Source organism: Homalodisca vitripennis, chromosome 5 (assembly GCF_021130785.1).
Source record: "Homalodisca vitripennis isolate AUS2020 chromosome 5, UT_GWSS_2.1, whole genome shotgun sequence".
NCBI classification, from domain to species: domain Eukaryota; kingdom Metazoa; phylum Arthropoda; class Insecta; order Hemiptera; family Cicadellidae; genus Homalodisca; species Homalodisca vitripennis.
Window position 1 is genome coordinate 173,207,737 of NC_060211.1, and position 18,988 is coordinate 173,226,724.

At 34.2% G+C, this 18,988-nt stretch overlaps 1 protein-coding gene across 4 annotated transcripts in view; it reads right to left on the reverse strand.

The window, feature by feature from the left end:
* Positions 1 to 18,988, reverse strand: part of LOC124363186 (eukaryotic translation initiation factor 5B) — a 120,587-nt gene that overhangs the window by 91,839 nt on the left and 9,760 nt on the right. For all 4 annotated transcript variants that reach the window (XM_046818338.1, XM_046818336.1, XM_046818337.1 and 1 more), the window contains exons 3-11: positions 16,962 to 17,145; positions 14,155 to 14,778; positions 7,860 to 7,953; positions 7,508 to 7,722; positions 7,165 to 7,414; positions 4,241 to 4,393; positions 3,132 to 3,367; positions 2,671 to 2,755; positions 408 to 541 (exon numbers count right to left, since the gene is read on the reverse strand). In XM_046818338.1, coding sequence (XP_046674294.1) covers positions 408 to 541; positions 2,671 to 2,755; positions 3,132 to 3,367; positions 4,241 to 4,393; positions 7,165 to 7,414; positions 7,508 to 7,722; positions 7,860 to 7,953; positions 14,155 to 14,778; positions 16,962 to 17,145 — 1,975 coding nt within the window. The remainder of the gene's footprint in view (positions 1 to 407; positions 542 to 2,670; positions 2,756 to 3,131; positions 3,368 to 4,240; positions 4,394 to 7,164; positions 7,415 to 7,507; positions 7,723 to 7,859; positions 7,954 to 14,154; positions 14,779 to 16,961; positions 17,146 to 18,988) is intronic.

Below are 18,988 nucleotides of genomic sequence, written 5' to 3' on the forward strand. Positions count from 1 at the left end.
TAAATCCAAGCTGTACAGGAATGATGGATGACTCTTTTATTAGTGGGAGAGAGATATTGCCAAGATCAGTTAGTACTACATAGGAGAGCTGCCAGGACAAATAATGGCTAAACAACACAGAGGTGACAAATCCATCATGTCCAGTGGTATGGGCTTGAGAGAGCACAAAGGGTTAAGAGGCTCAACATCCGATATTCAAAGGTTGAACAAGTATGAGCGTACAGTACCTTAACATGCTCAATGCTGAAAAATAATTACATACAATCTCCTATCACTAAAAATACTTCATTTCAATATACTTTAGTTTGTATAAAACTGATATTTGTCGGTGTGCACCGCTCAGAGAAAAAAACTATTAATGAAGGACTAAAACCGCAATAATCTGATAATATTCAGTATCAACTCACCCCTTTAACATATTTAGTGTTCTCTTTGATCGCATCGATGGGCACGTTGGTGGCTCCGATCTGTTGAGTGATACCGCCCGCCTCACCGTCCTGTACGTTCGTCCTCCTCAACTTGTCCAGGATCTTGGTCTTACCTAAACAGATTACTGGGCACTTACAGATCGTTCTGTTATGGTTTGCACACAAATAAATCAGCTTTACATGCAGATTCGAAGGAAGGGATTCCTGTATTTACCATGAGAATAACAACATACTCTCATTTACTGCATTCATTAACAATGTTACACCCTGATTTTTCAAGGTAAGTTATATTAGCGTTTACTTGGAGCTACCAACAAAAAATATTTTTCAAAGTTAAAAAGGTTTGATTTTTTAAAATATTTTACGACTAACTAATAATATATTGTTAGTTTTAATTGTACAAAATGTTAATGAGTAACATTCAATTAAGAAAATTTCATGGGAAATCTGAAACAAACCCCTGGTCCTTGAAGAGTTAATTTGATACAGTTCAGAATACTGTAACTATGATGAGAACAAAATTACTTAATATTGTTTTACAGAAGATATCACAGTTGAAGAGTACCTCCTAAACAAAATCATACTAGATATTTAAAAACCATTTGTTGATATGTAAGGAAAGTATGACAAATCTATAGTCTTTTACATACTACTGTAATCAGAATTACAAAAAATAACAATAATTGTCTGACTTAAGTTCTATGTGAATGTTGAGTTTACTTTAGTTCACCCTCCTCTTAGTGCAGCATCCAAAATCTAACAGACGTGACTCCTGTTATTTTGAGTAATGTTCATCTGAAGAAATCCAAAAAAACCTTCAATGACGAAGAAGCTTGTAACGAACATTGCACTAGAACCAACTTTTGTCATTAGAGACACCTGACTACAAAATATAGTGTAATCTAGGTGAAGAGGTATTCTCATTGTCTCATCAGGTGCACAACTGAGAGCACTACGATGATGTTACACGATACCATAGCGCGGCGGAGCAACTTAGTTTTTGACACATAACGTAGTTATAGTGTTAAAGAGGTGGGAAGGGTAGATTTCAGACACTGCACTAAGAGGAAGGTGAACTGGAGAAATTCATGATTCGCATTGAATCAACTCTTTCCACCATAGCTATGTTATTTAAGTTCAGTTGAACATGTACAATTTCCCAATATTATGTCTTAAAAATAATTCAGGTAATTAAAAAAGAACATCTCTTTATTCTGAATACCTAGTACACCCACTCAAACACCCAGCAGGGATCACTTCTGGATGATTTATACCTTCCACTGGGCACAGCAAAAACTGATGTGCCACTTAAATCTGGGCATCCTTATGGATGTCCAGGAGTGCCACATCGCTAACTGCAAATTTTGAGATTCTGGAGTGCACGGGTAATTCAATAAGTTTAGTCTACTCCAGGATGAATGTTGGAGTTGGTGGGATTCGTTCCCTAAGTATCAAAGGTTCTTGGTAGCCTCAACAAGGGAGTGCCACCCCCTGCCTGCTTTTACTTGAGATGCTGGTTCAGAACTGGCCTCCCTTTCTTCCAGAGAGACATGACTTTGAGATTAGTGCCCTAATTCTTCCTCATGGATCTCAATAGGAGGTGGCCCCTACCCCCAACCTTACCCATCCTGATTATCCTGCCCGTCTAGAAGTAGTGCTAAGGTCCTTATAGGACTAAGTGCAATTTGTAAGCTTCTTGTCTTAAGAGAACAAAAAAACCACTCAAAGGCAACTTTAAAATTCTACAACAATTTGTAAAGTACTCGATATAACTTACGAGTTGAAGTTAAATTAAATTTAAATATGAAATAATCTGATAAATTAAAAGTTGTACAATTTTTTTTAAGAAGTAAAAGTCCAAGAGATATAATAAGTTTTGTTTCATATAAATGTGGTTTAAAAAATTAAACAGAAAGACCGGTAATGTCAATTGCTCACTTGATTGCATTTTTCTTCGACACAGATTCTACACTATTATTATCCATATTGTTATCCATCTGCAGATATGGTGTTATAAAATAACTTCCTTATTCACAACTATACTTCCTTACATTTAGCTCCTTCCACACTCCTTTCAAATTAAAAACTGGTTTGTGCAAGGGAAACGCCAAACTTTAAAAACTTCACTCTGTATATTATTGATACTAAAACTTGGGTGAATGCTACGATAACTTGCATTTATGATTGAAAGGAGTAAGGGAAATAAAACTAAAAAGTATATATTACATATAACAGGACCCACCCGTGTCTACGTGTCCTAATACACACACGACAGCTGCTCGTAACTCATCCAAACTCTTCTTCTTTTCAGCGTCCTCACGTCTTTTCTGAAAAAAAAAACACAATTTTTAAATAACTTAAAATTCTAATCTGTTTCATTCAGTTGACATTCATTTATTTCATAAATAACGTTACTGTTAAAGCAGGAATATTACTCACTATAAATGAAATATAGACAAAACTTTTCAAATGTATTAATCAATAAAGCTATAATTCAAGTGTAAATATTTAGTTTTCAAATATTTTGTTTTATTTTATTTGTTAACTAATTCCAATTTGATAAATAAGTATGACTTGAAGGAACTACATGTCAATAATAGGTTATTTTAAAAAATTATTTCTTAAAACAAAATTAGGCGAATAAGTACCGTTTTACTTAGCACTGCAGCCAACTACAAGCTATAAGCCACTGGAAAAACTAACTTGTATCCTGGCTAGAGCCTTTTCACGTTTACGCTGCGCATCCGTTTTCTTTTCCTCCTCGTCTTCTTCTTCAGAACTATCATCACTTTCCTCCTCAGAGCTCGATTCTTCCTCAGAGCTTTCATCGTCTTCATCTTCATCATCCTCGTCTTCGTCATCATCATCTGCCTCTGGCTGTGTGGTTTTAGCAGTCGGTGGCGGTGGTCCAGATGGTTTCACAGCTTCTTCAGACTTTTCTGCACAAAGAGTTACAAGTTGAAACAATTTTTTATAAAGTACTTAAGCAAGATTTTTTACAATAGTGAAGCAATAATGGCTTTCATATTATTTCAAGAAATCACCCGAAGTAAGATTGGTAATAAACATGTAGATCATGTTACTAATGAGATGTCTACTAGTCTATAGTAGTTGCGACAAATGGCCAAAATTAGTAATTTAAATACACTGAAATTAATATATTTCTCATTGATCCACCCAAATTTAGCTTACGGAATAAGCATTTATGGAGCAACAACGATAAACAATTTAGATAGGCTATTGGTCCTACAAAAAAAATCTTTAAGAGTCATGAAACATTTAAGATATACTGATTTTGTCAACATATTTTTCTAAACTTGGAATTCTGACAGTATATTGTTTACACATATTTGAATCAATAATTTATGTAAAACTACTTTTTGATCCTATACTAAAAACTCATAAAGGTACATATAATACTCGTTTTAATAGACATATTGATCAACACAATCTCTAATAAAAAAAAAAAAAATTACAGAGGTGTGAGATATTTACATAATTTACCAACAAAATTTATAATGGAAACAGATCTGTTAAAATGTAAAAAAATAGTAAAGGATTATTTAACTAACTTGCCTCTATATTCTTTTGAGGAATATTTCAATACAAAAACCGATTAATTCATTTAAAGAAGAATTGAAGATAAATTGTTAAGATGTAATCTTTATCATTTAAATGAACTAATGTTACCATTTTTTTTTATATATCCTAAAACTAATATTAGTATTTAGTTTTATTGTAGTGACGCTATTCTTTGTACCTTGTACAGATTATAGAATAAAGTGGTTTGACTATGACTATGAAATATTTACCTTCATCTTCATCTTCCGATGATTCCAAATCCCAGGAATCCTTCACAGTGTCTTCTTCCTCCTCCTGCTTGACTGGTTCTTCCTTCACAGGATCCACTATCTGGACCTCCACCACGGGCTGCTCTGGTTGCTCCAGTTGCGGTGTGTCAGGAACTATTGAGTTTGACAATAACTAAATTATCTTTGATTCACACCATCAAAATGTACTGTCACGTGTAAAATTATTGTGGCAGTGAATGATTTAGTTAACATACTAATTTATACATAAACTCTGAATTCGAGTCAATGACAAGGAAGAATACATTTTTTATTGACATAAAAAAATTAAAATTCGAATCAGGATTTGTGTTGGTACAGTTCACTGAATTGAATTATTGGTAACAACGATCAAACATACAAAATTTTCAATGAAAATGATACTTGGAGAACACAATTTTGGAGGAGCTAACTGTTTAAATGTGACAACAGTTGGCAGTTTTGCTAATGAGAACAGAGAGCCATCTGCTGTTTCCTACTGTAGCTGTTGTTGAAAGCTGTAGTTTGCTGAGATGGTAATGAATAATTAACTGACATACCATCTTCAATCATATAGCTGGTTTAATGGTTACCAGAGCGATACAATCATTAACAACTAGAAATAATAAAAAGTCCAGAAAAACAAACAGTACCTTTGTATTAGCTAAATTTGGTATAGGAAACCTTAAATAAGTTTGAATGGCTTTTCAATAAAGTTAACTCAAATCTAAGAATGATTTAGATGTACAGGTGTCTGAAAATTATTTTGTAACAACTGTTCAAAGGTTCGTGTTGGACAATGAAATCGTTGACCATTCCGCAAACAATTATTTGACCATTCACCAAAGCCATAATTTACAGCAATTCAATTTGCAACAACATATGATTAATGAGGACCATAACCTCAAAAGTTGCACTAAGGTAAAAAAGGCCCATCCACGATGTCCTTAAGAATTACAAAATTTATAAAGCCACAAAAAATCATCATATGATGTATTAAATATATCCTTTTGCCAGTACTGTTGCCAATCACACGAAGAGGAATTTTGCTTTTGACTCCTAAATTTTGAGTAAAGCTTCAATATTAAAAAATTTTCATTATATTTGCTAATTTTGTCAAAATCTTCATGATTGTTTTCATTTAACTACACACAATAAAACTCAAAATAATTTAATATCAATGTTATTTGTAAAAACATTGGTTTTGTATATGTATAAAAACAATAACACAATTTTTAGACGAACTAACCATAGGTACGGAACTAGGATTTCGGTTTCAGTAAATATTGTAACAGATAGATTAACTAAAAGCTTTACATTAACTAATTCTCATTATATAATGCAAATTTTGATTAGAAATTTACCGAGACCATTAACTGATTTTTATAATATAAAAATTGGAATATTTAAGAAGCTACTGGTTAATTGGCTCACGGATTTGGGAGGGGAGGCAACGAAGAATGTTATTGCATCCAATTATAGATAGGATTTTCTTTTTCTTTTACTTCAAGCTCATGTCTGTTACTAGCCTATGCCCGTTACTTTACTTACTTTTTTTTTAGCTCTATTGTAATGGGAGCTAGGTTTATGTATTTATGTATGTACGTGAGTGTGTTAAGTGTGCTACATATCTGAGTTATATATGATTAAAACTTATCGGCAATGTGGGTCGACCTATCTTTTCAACGACTCGTGCCCATGCACAGGCTTGCCTATGTGGGTACTTTTTTCCTATATTTTAAGTAATGTTAATGTTTTAATCATACTTGAAAATTACTATAGTAATATTACTCTATTATGGAACTGTAATTTCTTTATTTGGAAATAAATAAGGTTTTGAATTGAATTGAAATATTTAATTATTTTTGTACACTTCAATTTATTTATTACTGTCAGACAACAGACATTACTTAACCAGTAGTAGATTTAACAAACGTGAGCTGTTATATTGGGAACTTAAAGTTTTGAGGTAACATAACATGATATCAAACAATTTTCTAAAGAAAAACAACTTTACTTATGTAAATAATACACAGATGTGTCCTGACAGACCAATATCACAGCTTTATTAAAAAAATCATTATGTAGACATAAAAAATCTGAGGTTACAATTCCATGTTTAACAAAAAAAAAGAAAATTGGAATTTTTCTAATATACTAACTATGACCAACATTAATGTTGAACAGTAAAATTAACAAAATTTATTGGAATTATTTACACCATACAGCAAAGAACACTAACATTTTACTCGTTTTTACAGTACACAGTTTAAATATAATTAGGAAATGAAACAAAGATTATTTTGAAGATGGAATTTTCAAGTCATACTTTTCATAATATATATTTTATGTAAAAGCTTAAGCATATTTCATAATTTTTTTAGATTCTGACAGAAGATTTATTATTTAGTTATTATTAATTTAATCATTTTCTATTAAAGAACTATTACACATTGATAACTGAATCCAAAATCTTCCTTAGACTAATACACCCATTTCAGCAGGAAAATATAATATATAGAAAAAGCATATTAAATAAGCATAATCCCACATAATATTAAACAGCAATCTAAAAAATAAGACAAATCCTATCTGTGAAAAAATATTAAACCGAGAATACTACTCAAAATTACAACTGTCATATAAATGTAACATCAGTTCAAATGGTCCACATGCGTGTATTTAGTTGTTTGTTTATTATTTAGTTAGAGGTAAATATTTACACTGAAACACGTATCTGAAATAAAATAGTTTTCAAAAAGGGTTTTAGTTCATGATTCATTATTCTAACATAAAGATAACCCTATAATGTGGAATTAGCATGAAAAAGATTTAAAAGTACTGGAGGCTGTATTACGAGTAATCAAAAAAAAAAAAAAAAAAAAAACAAGATTAATAAGATATGTTACCTAGCTCTGGGGTTGTAGGTTCAGGTTTGGCCTTCTTAGGTCGTATCCTGGTGCCTGGTCTGGGTTTGCGTTCCACAGTCGCATCGGGTACGTCCAGCCCCTGAGCCTTCAGTGCCTCCAGAGTCGCCTGAGCTCTTGCTCTATCTGCCTTCTGTTTTGACGTCAGGAGTTTCCCCTCTGCTTTCAGTCTTTCTTTCCTCTCCTTCTCTCGTTGCTTCTTCTTCTCTTTTCTCTCTTGTTCTAATCTTAACTGAAGAGAAAACAACAGTAAATCAGTAAACACCACAAAAATGGGACTGTAGTATATCTATACTCATACATTCTTATTTCAGCTACAACTTACTTGCTCCTCTCTACGCTTTTCAGCTTCTTCTAATTTTCTCAACCTTTCCTCTTCCTCTTTTTTCGCTTTTTCTTCTTCCTCTTTTAATTTCTGCAGAGCTTCTTTCATCGCCGCCAGTGCTTTCTTACTGGGCCCCTTTTTATCCTTTGAATCTTTCTCTTCTTTTTCACCCTTCTTCTTTTTCTTCTTCTTCTTTTTGTCATCGTCATCTTCTCCTGAAAAAAAAACCACAGTAAAATTTGTACGACAACAAATTAAAGTTTTTAATATTATTGTTTATATATGAGACAAACATCAACCTACAATAAAGTGTTTCAAAGATCTAGAAATAAACACATAAATGAGACATTACCTTCAGCCTTGTCCTCCTCTGGCTCTATAGGTGCAGGTGGATGGTCCTCCTCAACCTCAGGTGCCTCATCAACATCTTTCTTCTCAGTAAATTCCTGCATTATATGAATCAATAAAAACAATTCAATATCATTACAATTATTATATTTCACATTTTATGCAACTGTATCAAATCTAAATATAATTTACTTACTTAAAAACTACAATTTCATATTGTGATATTAAATGGTGATGAACTCTTTTTAAAATATTTAAAATAATTAACATTTGAACATAATTCAAAAAACTATATTTATAGTACGAAAACACTTGTGATGATGAATACATAAGTTAGACAAGATCATTAAGGTTATGGACATACTTGTTGACTTTGAAGCTTTGGCAGAAACACAAAAAAGTTGTGTACCAATGATTTGAATGGGACAGTTCCCAAGTTTTATTTTTCATGCTATAAGTACGTTCAGTACTAAACAGTATTTAAAACAAGTTTGAAGAGCTTTGAACATAGGCGAGTTTTTTTAAAAATTTCATTTGACAAACTGTTGATGAGATGTCATTAACAATCCTTGCCTGTGAAGACAGGGGTTAATGAGCTACCGGCCTGTTCCGGTTCCTCCCAAGCTAGAACTTACTGAGGGAATAACGGTAAGAATACTGGACTCGGGTTTTTCTGAAACCCTCCTTACACTGGAACAAATGGACGCAATTCAGAATGCTATTCTGGAAGGGATTGTGGAAGAAGAAGAGGAGCCAAACTCCCCAAAATTCCAGTGATCAACAAGACAAAAGAGATCTTGATCATCACTTGTACACACAGGAAACTCTCAGGCCTTGGGAGTGGGCAAGTTTGAGGATTGTGTTAGAGGGAGAGATTCTTCGCGCAAGAAATGCAACTGCCTACCTACTTTCCAAACAACACAAACGACTCCAATTCTTAAGTATTTAAAAGCACAGTAAAGACTTTTTGGTGGGACCGAGTGAACTGTAGGAGTGACAAGAGTAGGTTTGTGTTCTTTTCTTAGCTACAGACTGTGCCTTTGTGAACAAACTGCTGAAAAACAGGGGTCCCTGAAACAGCTACAAGTTTGGAAAAACGGTAGAAAATAAAGCCTTATGAAAAGTCATAGAAGCAATGAGCTTAAGAAAAATGTGCCTTGGTGGACAAAGAGGTTATGGGTAAAAAGAACAGGTGAATGATACCTATATAAAAAGCCCTTAACAAAAGAAAGAAATTGGAGAAACTTCTGTAAAAATATAAACTGTTTACCAGAAGCTACCAGCCTCTAAAACACTGTCCCCAAAATTAGTACTCTAACCATTTGGGGTTATTGATAAGGCAAACAGTAGTCTAAGTAAGAATAGGCAGGAGACTAGAGTTGCTGCTGGAGACGCACATTCTGGGCGGACTCTCGCCTCGAGATAAGAATATGTATTCTCTGGCAGGGGAGGGGGTCCAGTCGGGAAGTTGCCAGGTCCAGATAGCAAACAAGAAAAATCTTTTCAGCAGAAAGGGTTAAATGTGTTGTCACTTCTTTAAAGCCCATTAAATCATCGGGGTTGAACGGAATCTTTCCGGCCCTATTATGACAAGGGTTAGATATTATCTTAAGTCATAAGGCTGATCAGCCTAGCCTCTTTCATGGTGAAAACAATGAAATACATAATAAATAGACACATAAGAGATGAAAAGTTGTTGGTTAGCCCACTCAGTCTATTTCAACATGCACATGTCGAAGTTAAGTCAACCACTACCACTATCCATAGTTTAGTGGAGGAATTGAAAGACGTCTTCATGGAAAAAGAAGCCCTAGTTAGTCTCTTTATGGACATTGAACTAGCTTTCGACAGAGTAGTACAAGAATCCACATAGGAAGCATTGAAAAGGATTGGAGTTCCCTCAGATACCATCAAGTAGATTGTAGCCCTCTTAAAAAGTTGCCAAGTAAGAGCAAAGCTCAGAGAGAAATCGGCCACAGTTATGATCCGAAAAGAGTTCCCCTCCAGGGAGGAATACTATGGTGAGGGGAAGGAATACAGGTATTTCGAAATACATCACTCAAGAAGCCCTTAACTTTATAAGCAACTGGTGTCATGGGGAGGGTCTGAGGATTAACCCATCAAAAACATGTATAATAACCTTCAACAGAACAAGTAATTTTACACTAGCTCAAGTTGTTCTGGAAGGTAATAGAATAATGAATTTCAATGTGGTCAAGTACCGAGGAGTATATATTGAAAATATTTTATCTAAAGCAACGATAAGGTGCTTGTATAGGATTCTTTAGATATAAATGGAGATTGAAACCTAGGATGATATATTGGATCTATGAAGCCGTAATAAAAGCAATGTCGCATATGCAGTTCTTATGTAGTGGCCGAAGGTAGAACAAAATACAACAGCCAAGGGGCTACAGAGTCTTTAGAGGCTAGCATGTGTAAGAAGCATTACCGGGGCAATGAGCTCCTGTCCAACTCTGGCACTGCTGAAAGTGATACTGGGATACACTCCTCTGGGGCAGAGATGACAAAGCCAGCTGCATTAAGTGCTATGAAGCTGTTGAGTAGAAAGGTGATAAAGCCTATTTCTTCAGAAGGATACATAGCAATAATAACATAATTTTCTAAGACTTATAACTTATGTGTATGAGTGCATGGTAAAGAAATACTCTTTTTAATACCACTAGTAATTACTACAAATGTTCAAATATTAATTTTATTTTTGTAACGCCTTTCAGAATCAAACATTCCATTGTCAGGCAAATACTCCTTTGATAAACCATATTTTGTCTCCATAGAAAGTAGAGATAAAAGTAATACAAAGGAGGCCTATCCTACTAAAGGTGTTCTGAAGATTTACACTGATCGCTCATGCCTAGACTTCAGGGCAGGATTTGGAGTACTTGGGCCAGGAGCCACATTGGTAATGCTCTCAAGGATATATGCCACAGTCTTCCAAGCAGAAAGCAATCCACCAAAAGGATCACACAAAGATCTAAATGCTGAACATCTAATACTTTCAGACAGTCAGGCAGGCAGGTTTAACACCTACTTCTTTGACTCAAAGACTTTTTGGTAAAGTGTTTACTTGTCTTAATGTTTAACCCTATAAGTGGCGGTCATTTGTGGTCTCAGTGGCAGGCCGTTTTTGGGTAAATTGCTGTGATCGTTAAACTTATTTTTAGAAAATATTATCTAAGTGATAACCTAGCAACATTATATATTTTTGTTTTTCTTATGAACTATAGAATAAGAATAAATATAATATTTGGCGCCTTACCATTATTTTCAGATTAATATCATTGTAGATGTGTAAAACAATTTTTTTTAGAAAAAATAATTTTTAAGTTCTACTGTCCGTCACTTTGAAACTACTGGAGCTACAAAATAATGTCAAATTCACAGAATATACACAATTTTTATTCTAAAAAAAAATTACTTCTTATACATTTTTTCTATTTACAAGAACAAAAAAGTTATATGGGAAAAACTAAATCTATATATAAACTGGTTTTTTTACTCCCGAGTCACTAGAATGGGCTTGTCTTTTCCTCCCAGTAGTGTATGGCCTATAATAGTATAATAGTGGCTTAGTTTGTCATAGCACAGTATATTTCGTAAATATAAAACAGGGATTGTCTTATCGCAAACCCCTCCCCATCCTTAGACAGAGGTCAAAGTCGAGCGATCTAGTAGATAACGTGACTACAGATTCTCGCCGCCCGTTCAGCTTGTGCGCCGCATTCTTGTACTTTTCGTGCCGAAGTGTCTGTCGCTTTGTTGTACTTCCGTGTTTTACTGTGTGTGTAATAGATTGGTGATGGATGACACTATGAGAATTTGGGATTTACCCATTCGTTTTTTACAAGATCATGACTAGTTGCCTACATCTAAAATATGCGTTGCGTTCGGCAGTTGCTGCTGAAGGCGGAAATCCACTAGACTCACTCATCCTTGATATTGCTGCTTTCTGGGCGTCACAGGAAACCCATTAACAATTAATAATCATTGTAAGTTTGTAATTGAAGAGTTGCTTTTTCGTTCTATAATGTTTTTTTTTTCTATAAATTTATTTGTTTGTGTTCCTCATACTGGTGTAATCGGTATAATCCCAAAGTACCCCAACATTTCCAATGACGAATGAATAACCTAAACATTTACCGGTAACTCGAACAACGTGATAAACAATAATATACTGACAATAACAGTACGCAAAGTCGCCAAACAAAACAGTGACGAGACGAGTAGACAGCTGTTCTCTCGTCTGCCGCCAGGTCATACGAAAACCGTCGAAATCATTTAAGCCAGCAAACATTAGTAACATGAATACACACTATACTATATGATATGTATAGGAAATTTCATGGAGAATACGATAGTTCAAACTAGGCCTAAAAATAATGGACGGTTGCGGAGCAACGGCCTTAAATGTGAAGCGACGGCTGTGACGGCGCTTGCCACTTAGCGGCGGCGTGAATCACACGTCTCAGACGGCGCTTGCCACTTAGAGGGTTAAACAGTGAAGTACAAAAATGTCTTTTTTTCTAAATAAACTACCAAAATATTCTAAAATACTTTTTGGATGTCAATTAATTGTATCTTTACAATGAGACGTCACATAATTCTACAGTTAAAAATAATACTCAAAAGTGCAAGAGTTTCAACATTGTTCATATGGGGTTAAGATCAAACAAAATCTGGCTCTTAATTGATAATTTAAAAATGACTTTGAGGTAAATATTAAGATCAGCAACTACCGCTCCGATCGCCGTAATTTTTTGCATACTAACACAAGTTAACGTAATTTCACCGAAAAAATAGTCCCGATTGTCGCTAACATATAAAAACCCGTTTTTCGGCAGTACAATGTTGGCAATACAAAACACATAAATAACAAGATTTTCGACTACTAAACTAAAAACAATGGCCAACCATGGTCGTTTTGATGAGTTGACAGTAGTCACGTGACAAACAGGAAAGTTTCTGATTGGCCGGGCAGATCACGTGACCTGTAGGACGGCTTCAATTGACCGCCAGACGTCAACAAACAAACCCACATGGACAATGAATAATTAGTGAAGTTGTTAACATGGCGTGCGATGGTTCTTGTCACACGCTATTCTTCGAAGCATGTTTGTTTGATGAATAGCGTGTTATTAACCCTCTCCCGCTCGCAAGGCATGAATCGGCACGGCCACAACATAGCCACTGCAGCCTAAACGGCACAGATCGGCACGCACTGCTTTATCTACTAGAGCCGATAAGTGCTGCTCTCGAGTAGCAATAGTTTGTACTACTACGGGTTGTTTGCTATCAGGAGACCATTTACTTTACTTTTACAGTAGATTTATTCCATTATTTTGCTATTTATATTAGTTGTGCGGAAACAATGGCGGGTTGTAGTCGTGCACTTCGTGACAGTAAAATCGATCTCGTTATTAGTAGTGATTGCGACGATTCAAGTGAGTGTAGTGATGTACCAGAGCTTTGTGAAGTGGTTGCTGGCATTGAGGATGTAGTTTGGAGTGATCACAGTGGCAGTAGCAGTGACGGCGAGCCAGACAATGACCTTCACCAAGTAACTGCGCAACAAACAACCCGGCACCCAGCTGTCCGTGTGCCCCCTCCCTGGTCTCGTACAATTAACTTCATTGAATCAATATATAGTGAAATAATTAATATATATAAATATAGTTAATTACAATGACAGAACGTATGTAAGTTGAGACGCCGCGTATTTTGACCGAGCGCGACCGGCAGAGCGAATTAATTCAGGTTAGAAGCACCGTGAGCGCCTGGAAACAACGCAAGCGGGAGAGGGTTAATGTGTTTTGTGCTTCCAACGAAGACAAGCTACAAATTAATTAGTTGTTATCGAGTTGAGACGAGTGCCTCTGGCCATCAGCGCGGGCTTGCCGAAGTGGTGCTGCCGAAGCCTGCGCTGATGTCAAGGAAAGAAAAACATCCTTTGAGATAGTACCTATCAGTAAAATATCAAATTCTAGAGGGGCTGATCAGAAATATAAAAAATACCATTAAGGTAAGTAAACAATTTTTTAAATTTTAATTTTTTTCAATTTGGGGGGAGGGGGTAAACGGCCCCAGCGACAATTGGAACTATTTTTTGCGGTGAAATTATGTTAACCTGTGTTAGTATGCAAAACATTACGGCGATCGGAGCGGTAGTCGCTGATCTTAAGATTTACCGACTTTGATTACAATTACTTAACAAGGGTATTACTGCAGGCAATATAACAATATGTTTCTTAAGAAGCTCAAATATTAGACCAGTCACATACCTTTTTCTTAGCTTCTGATTTCTTTTGTTTCTCCCTTTCTTTCTTCTCTTTTTTCTTCTGAGCAGCAGTCTTAACAGTGCCGCCTTCAAAATTATCACCATCACCCTCATCTTTTGTTTCTTCAATCTTTTCCTCGTCAACATCCTTCTCCGTCTTCTTCTTTTTCTTCTTCTTCTTTTTATCTTCTACTTCTTCATTCACTGGAGCTTCTTTTTCAACGCTTTCTTCTTTTGGCACAACACCTCCTGAGTATTCAATCTGTAACTCCGCCAACATTTTTTCGATATCTTCATCATCCTCCTCATCTTTCTTCTTCTTTTTGCCTTTCTTACCACTCTTATCCTTCTCCTTTTTACTCACTTTAGTCCTTTCTACTACTACTTCACTTTCCGAATCTTCTTTAACATCTATTTCTGGCTTGTCCTCCTCTTCATCAGACACTGCTAACAATGCAAAACCCGGTTTTTTAGCACCTTTGTTAGTCCGCACTTCAGATACAATTTCACTATCACTATCAGAGTCATTCTTGTTCTTCTTCTTTTTCTTCTTTTCAGTATCCTTTTTAGAGACTTTTTTTCCTTCCTCAGCACCGTCTTCATCTTCAGACTCAACAGATCCTTTTTTCTGAAACACATAAAACTGGTTTTTTACTGAGGTATTTGTGATATGTTATCATAATACAAATATAACAAACAAATACACATTATATTTTCTTATATACATCTGTTCATTAATTGTTTTTATAGTACTGATATTATAAACAGTAGATCAAATATAAAAGTAAATAAAAAAGTACAATCTAAAAACTCAATCTAGTAAATTGTAGACATATATATATATATATATATATATATATATATATATATATATATATCTAAAATTTTACTTTATCTGATTGAAACTAATTAATCAAACAATCTTCAAAACTTCAACTATATTTGAACAGCTTAAATTTGAAACACGTTTTGTGATAGATACTATAACTCAAGAAAAATTGAAATGACAAGTCTTAATTGAAGATAAAAATGTACCTTTTCCATGGAAGAGAGAAATTCTACAAGAAGTACATAGTGCTATGATAAAAAAACAGCCTTTTATATAAAACATTATGAGTATTTTGTTCTTTACCCTGCTGTATATCCCCATACACTCATTTTGAGCTTTAGTATGATTTGAACAAAAAAATTATTAAAAAGTATCATTTTTTGCATCCATTCCTTATCAAGAAAAATGAACAAACAAATAAAAAAATCTGCAACTGAATAAAATCTCTCTGAAACGCAACTGTCTCTATAATATATAAATTACTTAAAATATTTACAAACACTACATTTTTCAGTTAGAGGGAACAGAAAAATGAAAAATAATTTGACTTTTCTCATTATAAATTTAAAAACTACAAAAACATAGATATAGCAGAGATTTAAAAATATAAGCAATAAATAGAATTGTTTTTATATTTTATTTCAAGACTTTTTTTTGTTGGGGCCTGTGATATTTCTAGCCACTTATTTTGCAGGGATACACTAGTATAGATTGAAGTTTGACTTTTCTTGGAAAGAATGATTACATTCAAGCTCTGTGCTATTTCGGCATAATATAGTACTCGAAATTTAAATTTTGTTGGTCTATTGTATTCATTTAGCCCCATAATTAAGGAATATAATCACTTTTATAAATAAATTGTATTTTTATAATAAACGGTATCCTGGTAACACTGTGGCGTCATCGGTACTAATGGTGATGACATCCAAAATACTTATCAAATATCTATACCAGATAATAATAGTGAGAGAATAATGGGAATCTCAATCTGGTAATCAGAACAGCTGACTAAAAATCAGCTGACACTCAAGTGGTAAAGGTTAAAAAATAATCAATACCTTGAAGACTGATTTATGAAAACCAAGTTCGATTTGGTATTCTTAGAAATCTAAATAAACATTTGATATAGTGATAATTATGATTTATTATTAAATAGTAAACAATTCAGCAGCTTAAAATACGCCTGTACTTGATTGACGCTAGTGTGGCTGGCGTTGTCAGTACTAGTGGTGTAACATGTGCATAACGTCACCGGGGATTAACACGTTACATGAGAATGTATACATTTTTAATACATATAGTGTTTTAACTGTACAAAAAAGTTATCCTTCTCACACAAACTGACTTTAACAGATATAAGAACAATCTAAGCTACAATGAACTTTAGCTGATCATTAACCCTTCCAACGCGGCTTACGCCTGTAGACGCGGAACTGCCGATGCTTTAAACGCGGATTACGTCTACAAACGCAAAAGCTTTACTTTTGAAATGGCGAAGAATTAGTAGTAAAGCTATCGTAAGAGAGCAGATCGATGTTCCTTTCGACAGTCAGGACTAGACAAAACGCTTTGTCACCGTTGGTGGACATTGTAACGGGATCTACTCGGATTGAAAGAATTCGCCGCCATTTTTTGTATGGCCCGTGACGCGGAATACGCCTACAGACGCGTTCGTTTCATTCAGCTGTTTAACTACGTGTGTGTTGGTCGTTAATAAAATTCTCAAAAAAATTTAATATGACATGTTTATTATTTTTCTTTATAAAGGTAATACCAAGGAATATGAAACAAAAATTAGCATTGGGAAATTTAAAAAAAAATATTTTTTTATGTCTTAGCGTTTGACAGTAATTTAAATTAGCGTTTTAAGGGTTAATATTTTATATACCAAATAGTACTGTGACTTGTAATATTAAAACCAGCAGTACGGTTAGCCTATGTTAGCAAATTCGTTAACATATTAAACCTTCCAGGTCTTATACCTTCAACTTTTCCTTTTTTCCCTTTGTTGAAATTTCCTGGAGTTTTGTTGAAACCTCATTCACGTCCTCATTGTAATCATCATCATCACCTTTCTTCTTTTTCTCTTTCTTTACTTTCTTCTTTTTGCTCTGCACGTCGTCCTCATCTTCAATCAGATTGTTCTCCACGTCTTCAGTTTTACCTCTGAAAATTAGTTTGAAAAGGTTAACAATATTGGATTGAACATTTTAAAATACTGGAGCAATTATAATATTGTCATAAGACATTGAGATGATAACAGTAAAATTCAACTGAAACAATAGTAATGATTTGCATGTTCTGATAAGAGTTTTATATCCACAATCAATTGTTTGCTCATTGCATGATGTTAAAGCATGGTTGTCACTGTTCAAGATTATTTACATCACAGGAAGTGATATGGAATATCCTTCCGACACCATAAAATAAAATAAAATAATATCCGAGTTTGTTAGTGTCTGAGCATTAGTGAAGCCTACCACTCGTGGGGCTAGAAAAATTTCATTTTTGTCTGTCTGTCTTTTCACACGATATCTCGAAAAACTGATCTATAGATTTGAAAATTTCCATGAAGGTTCCTTTATATACTTTATTAGCAACACTGAGTTTGATGATGGTGCATGTCACTCCATAGGATTTGGCTGAGTTTTTTTATTTTTTTATAATGTAAATATTTATGGATTGGTCTTATAGGTAACCTAGATGGCGACAAGAAAATTGCAGAATAAATAATTTTGTAAACTAACTGAGTACAAACATATGAGATTTTAATATCTGACACCTTAACAAATGTAGATTATTCATAAAGTGAAAATCAATGTTAAAAGTTGGCAACAAGATCCGATTTCAGCGCAATATTTTGTTGTAGTACTTTTACAGTAATATGAAAGCTAACTCAATGAACAAAAATGTGAATATATTACGTGGCAAGATATCTCAATTAAGATCATGAGCAGACACAATTTTGCACGAAACTTCATTTCTATGTAGACAAGAATGAGTCTGTGATGGTTCATGTCCAATCATGGAATTTGGCTGGGCGTCATTGATGCTTATCACTGACACAATTTCTTTTTTTGTAGGCTAAGAGAATGTAGACATTTATTTTCTATATGATGTCTGTGTGTCTATATTGAAGGACATTTCGAGAATAAAATGAGCTATAGCCTTGAAATTTGCATACAACCTTAGCAAAGCCGTAGAGAAAGATGTGGCGTGTACTCCAACCTTGTATATAATAAAATAACACCCACATTGAAGAGTTATCGCTAAGGTTGTTTTCATGATACCAGCACATATTTTTTACATAATGAAAAGTACAATTAAAATTTTAAATAAAAAGATTTACAATGAACCCATTATAATTTCCGAAGGAAAGGATGAAATCAAATGAATACACATAATTATACACACATAACCACAACAAATTGAACTATGACAGCTATGAAATGGATATATCATCTAATTGGCATGAATACAAGGATTGGCACATTCACTACACCACGAACAGATTACGCTACCAAAACAGATGAGTCATGTTTACAGATGACTCATAGTACAACTGTAGTCGAGAACGCTACCGGATTTCATGTAACATACTCTATTTCGCAGAACGTAAATTATTAACAATTGTCTAACAATTTAATTGGGCACTTAAGTGGCAATAAGTGCCACATGACTTATCTTGCTTACACAGTTATTGCTACCATAAATTGAATCAGAAATACAGAAAGGAGATTCAATATATTCATATGTTGTTTTAGACATGATCAGATGTATTTCTTGTTCATGTTGATTTCAGCTGCTGTCATTGTCTCCTACGATAATCATCGGCCTCCAATCTAAAGAGCAAATCTTTATTTTGCCATGTTTTGAAGCTTTACCTAATAAGTAATTCAATATTCAACTAAATTAATATAAATAATATGCGGAATGAGTCACATGTGACCTAGAGCGTTTTATCGCTAACTTACACTTAACTATCAGATGACAAAATAAGCCATTGCCA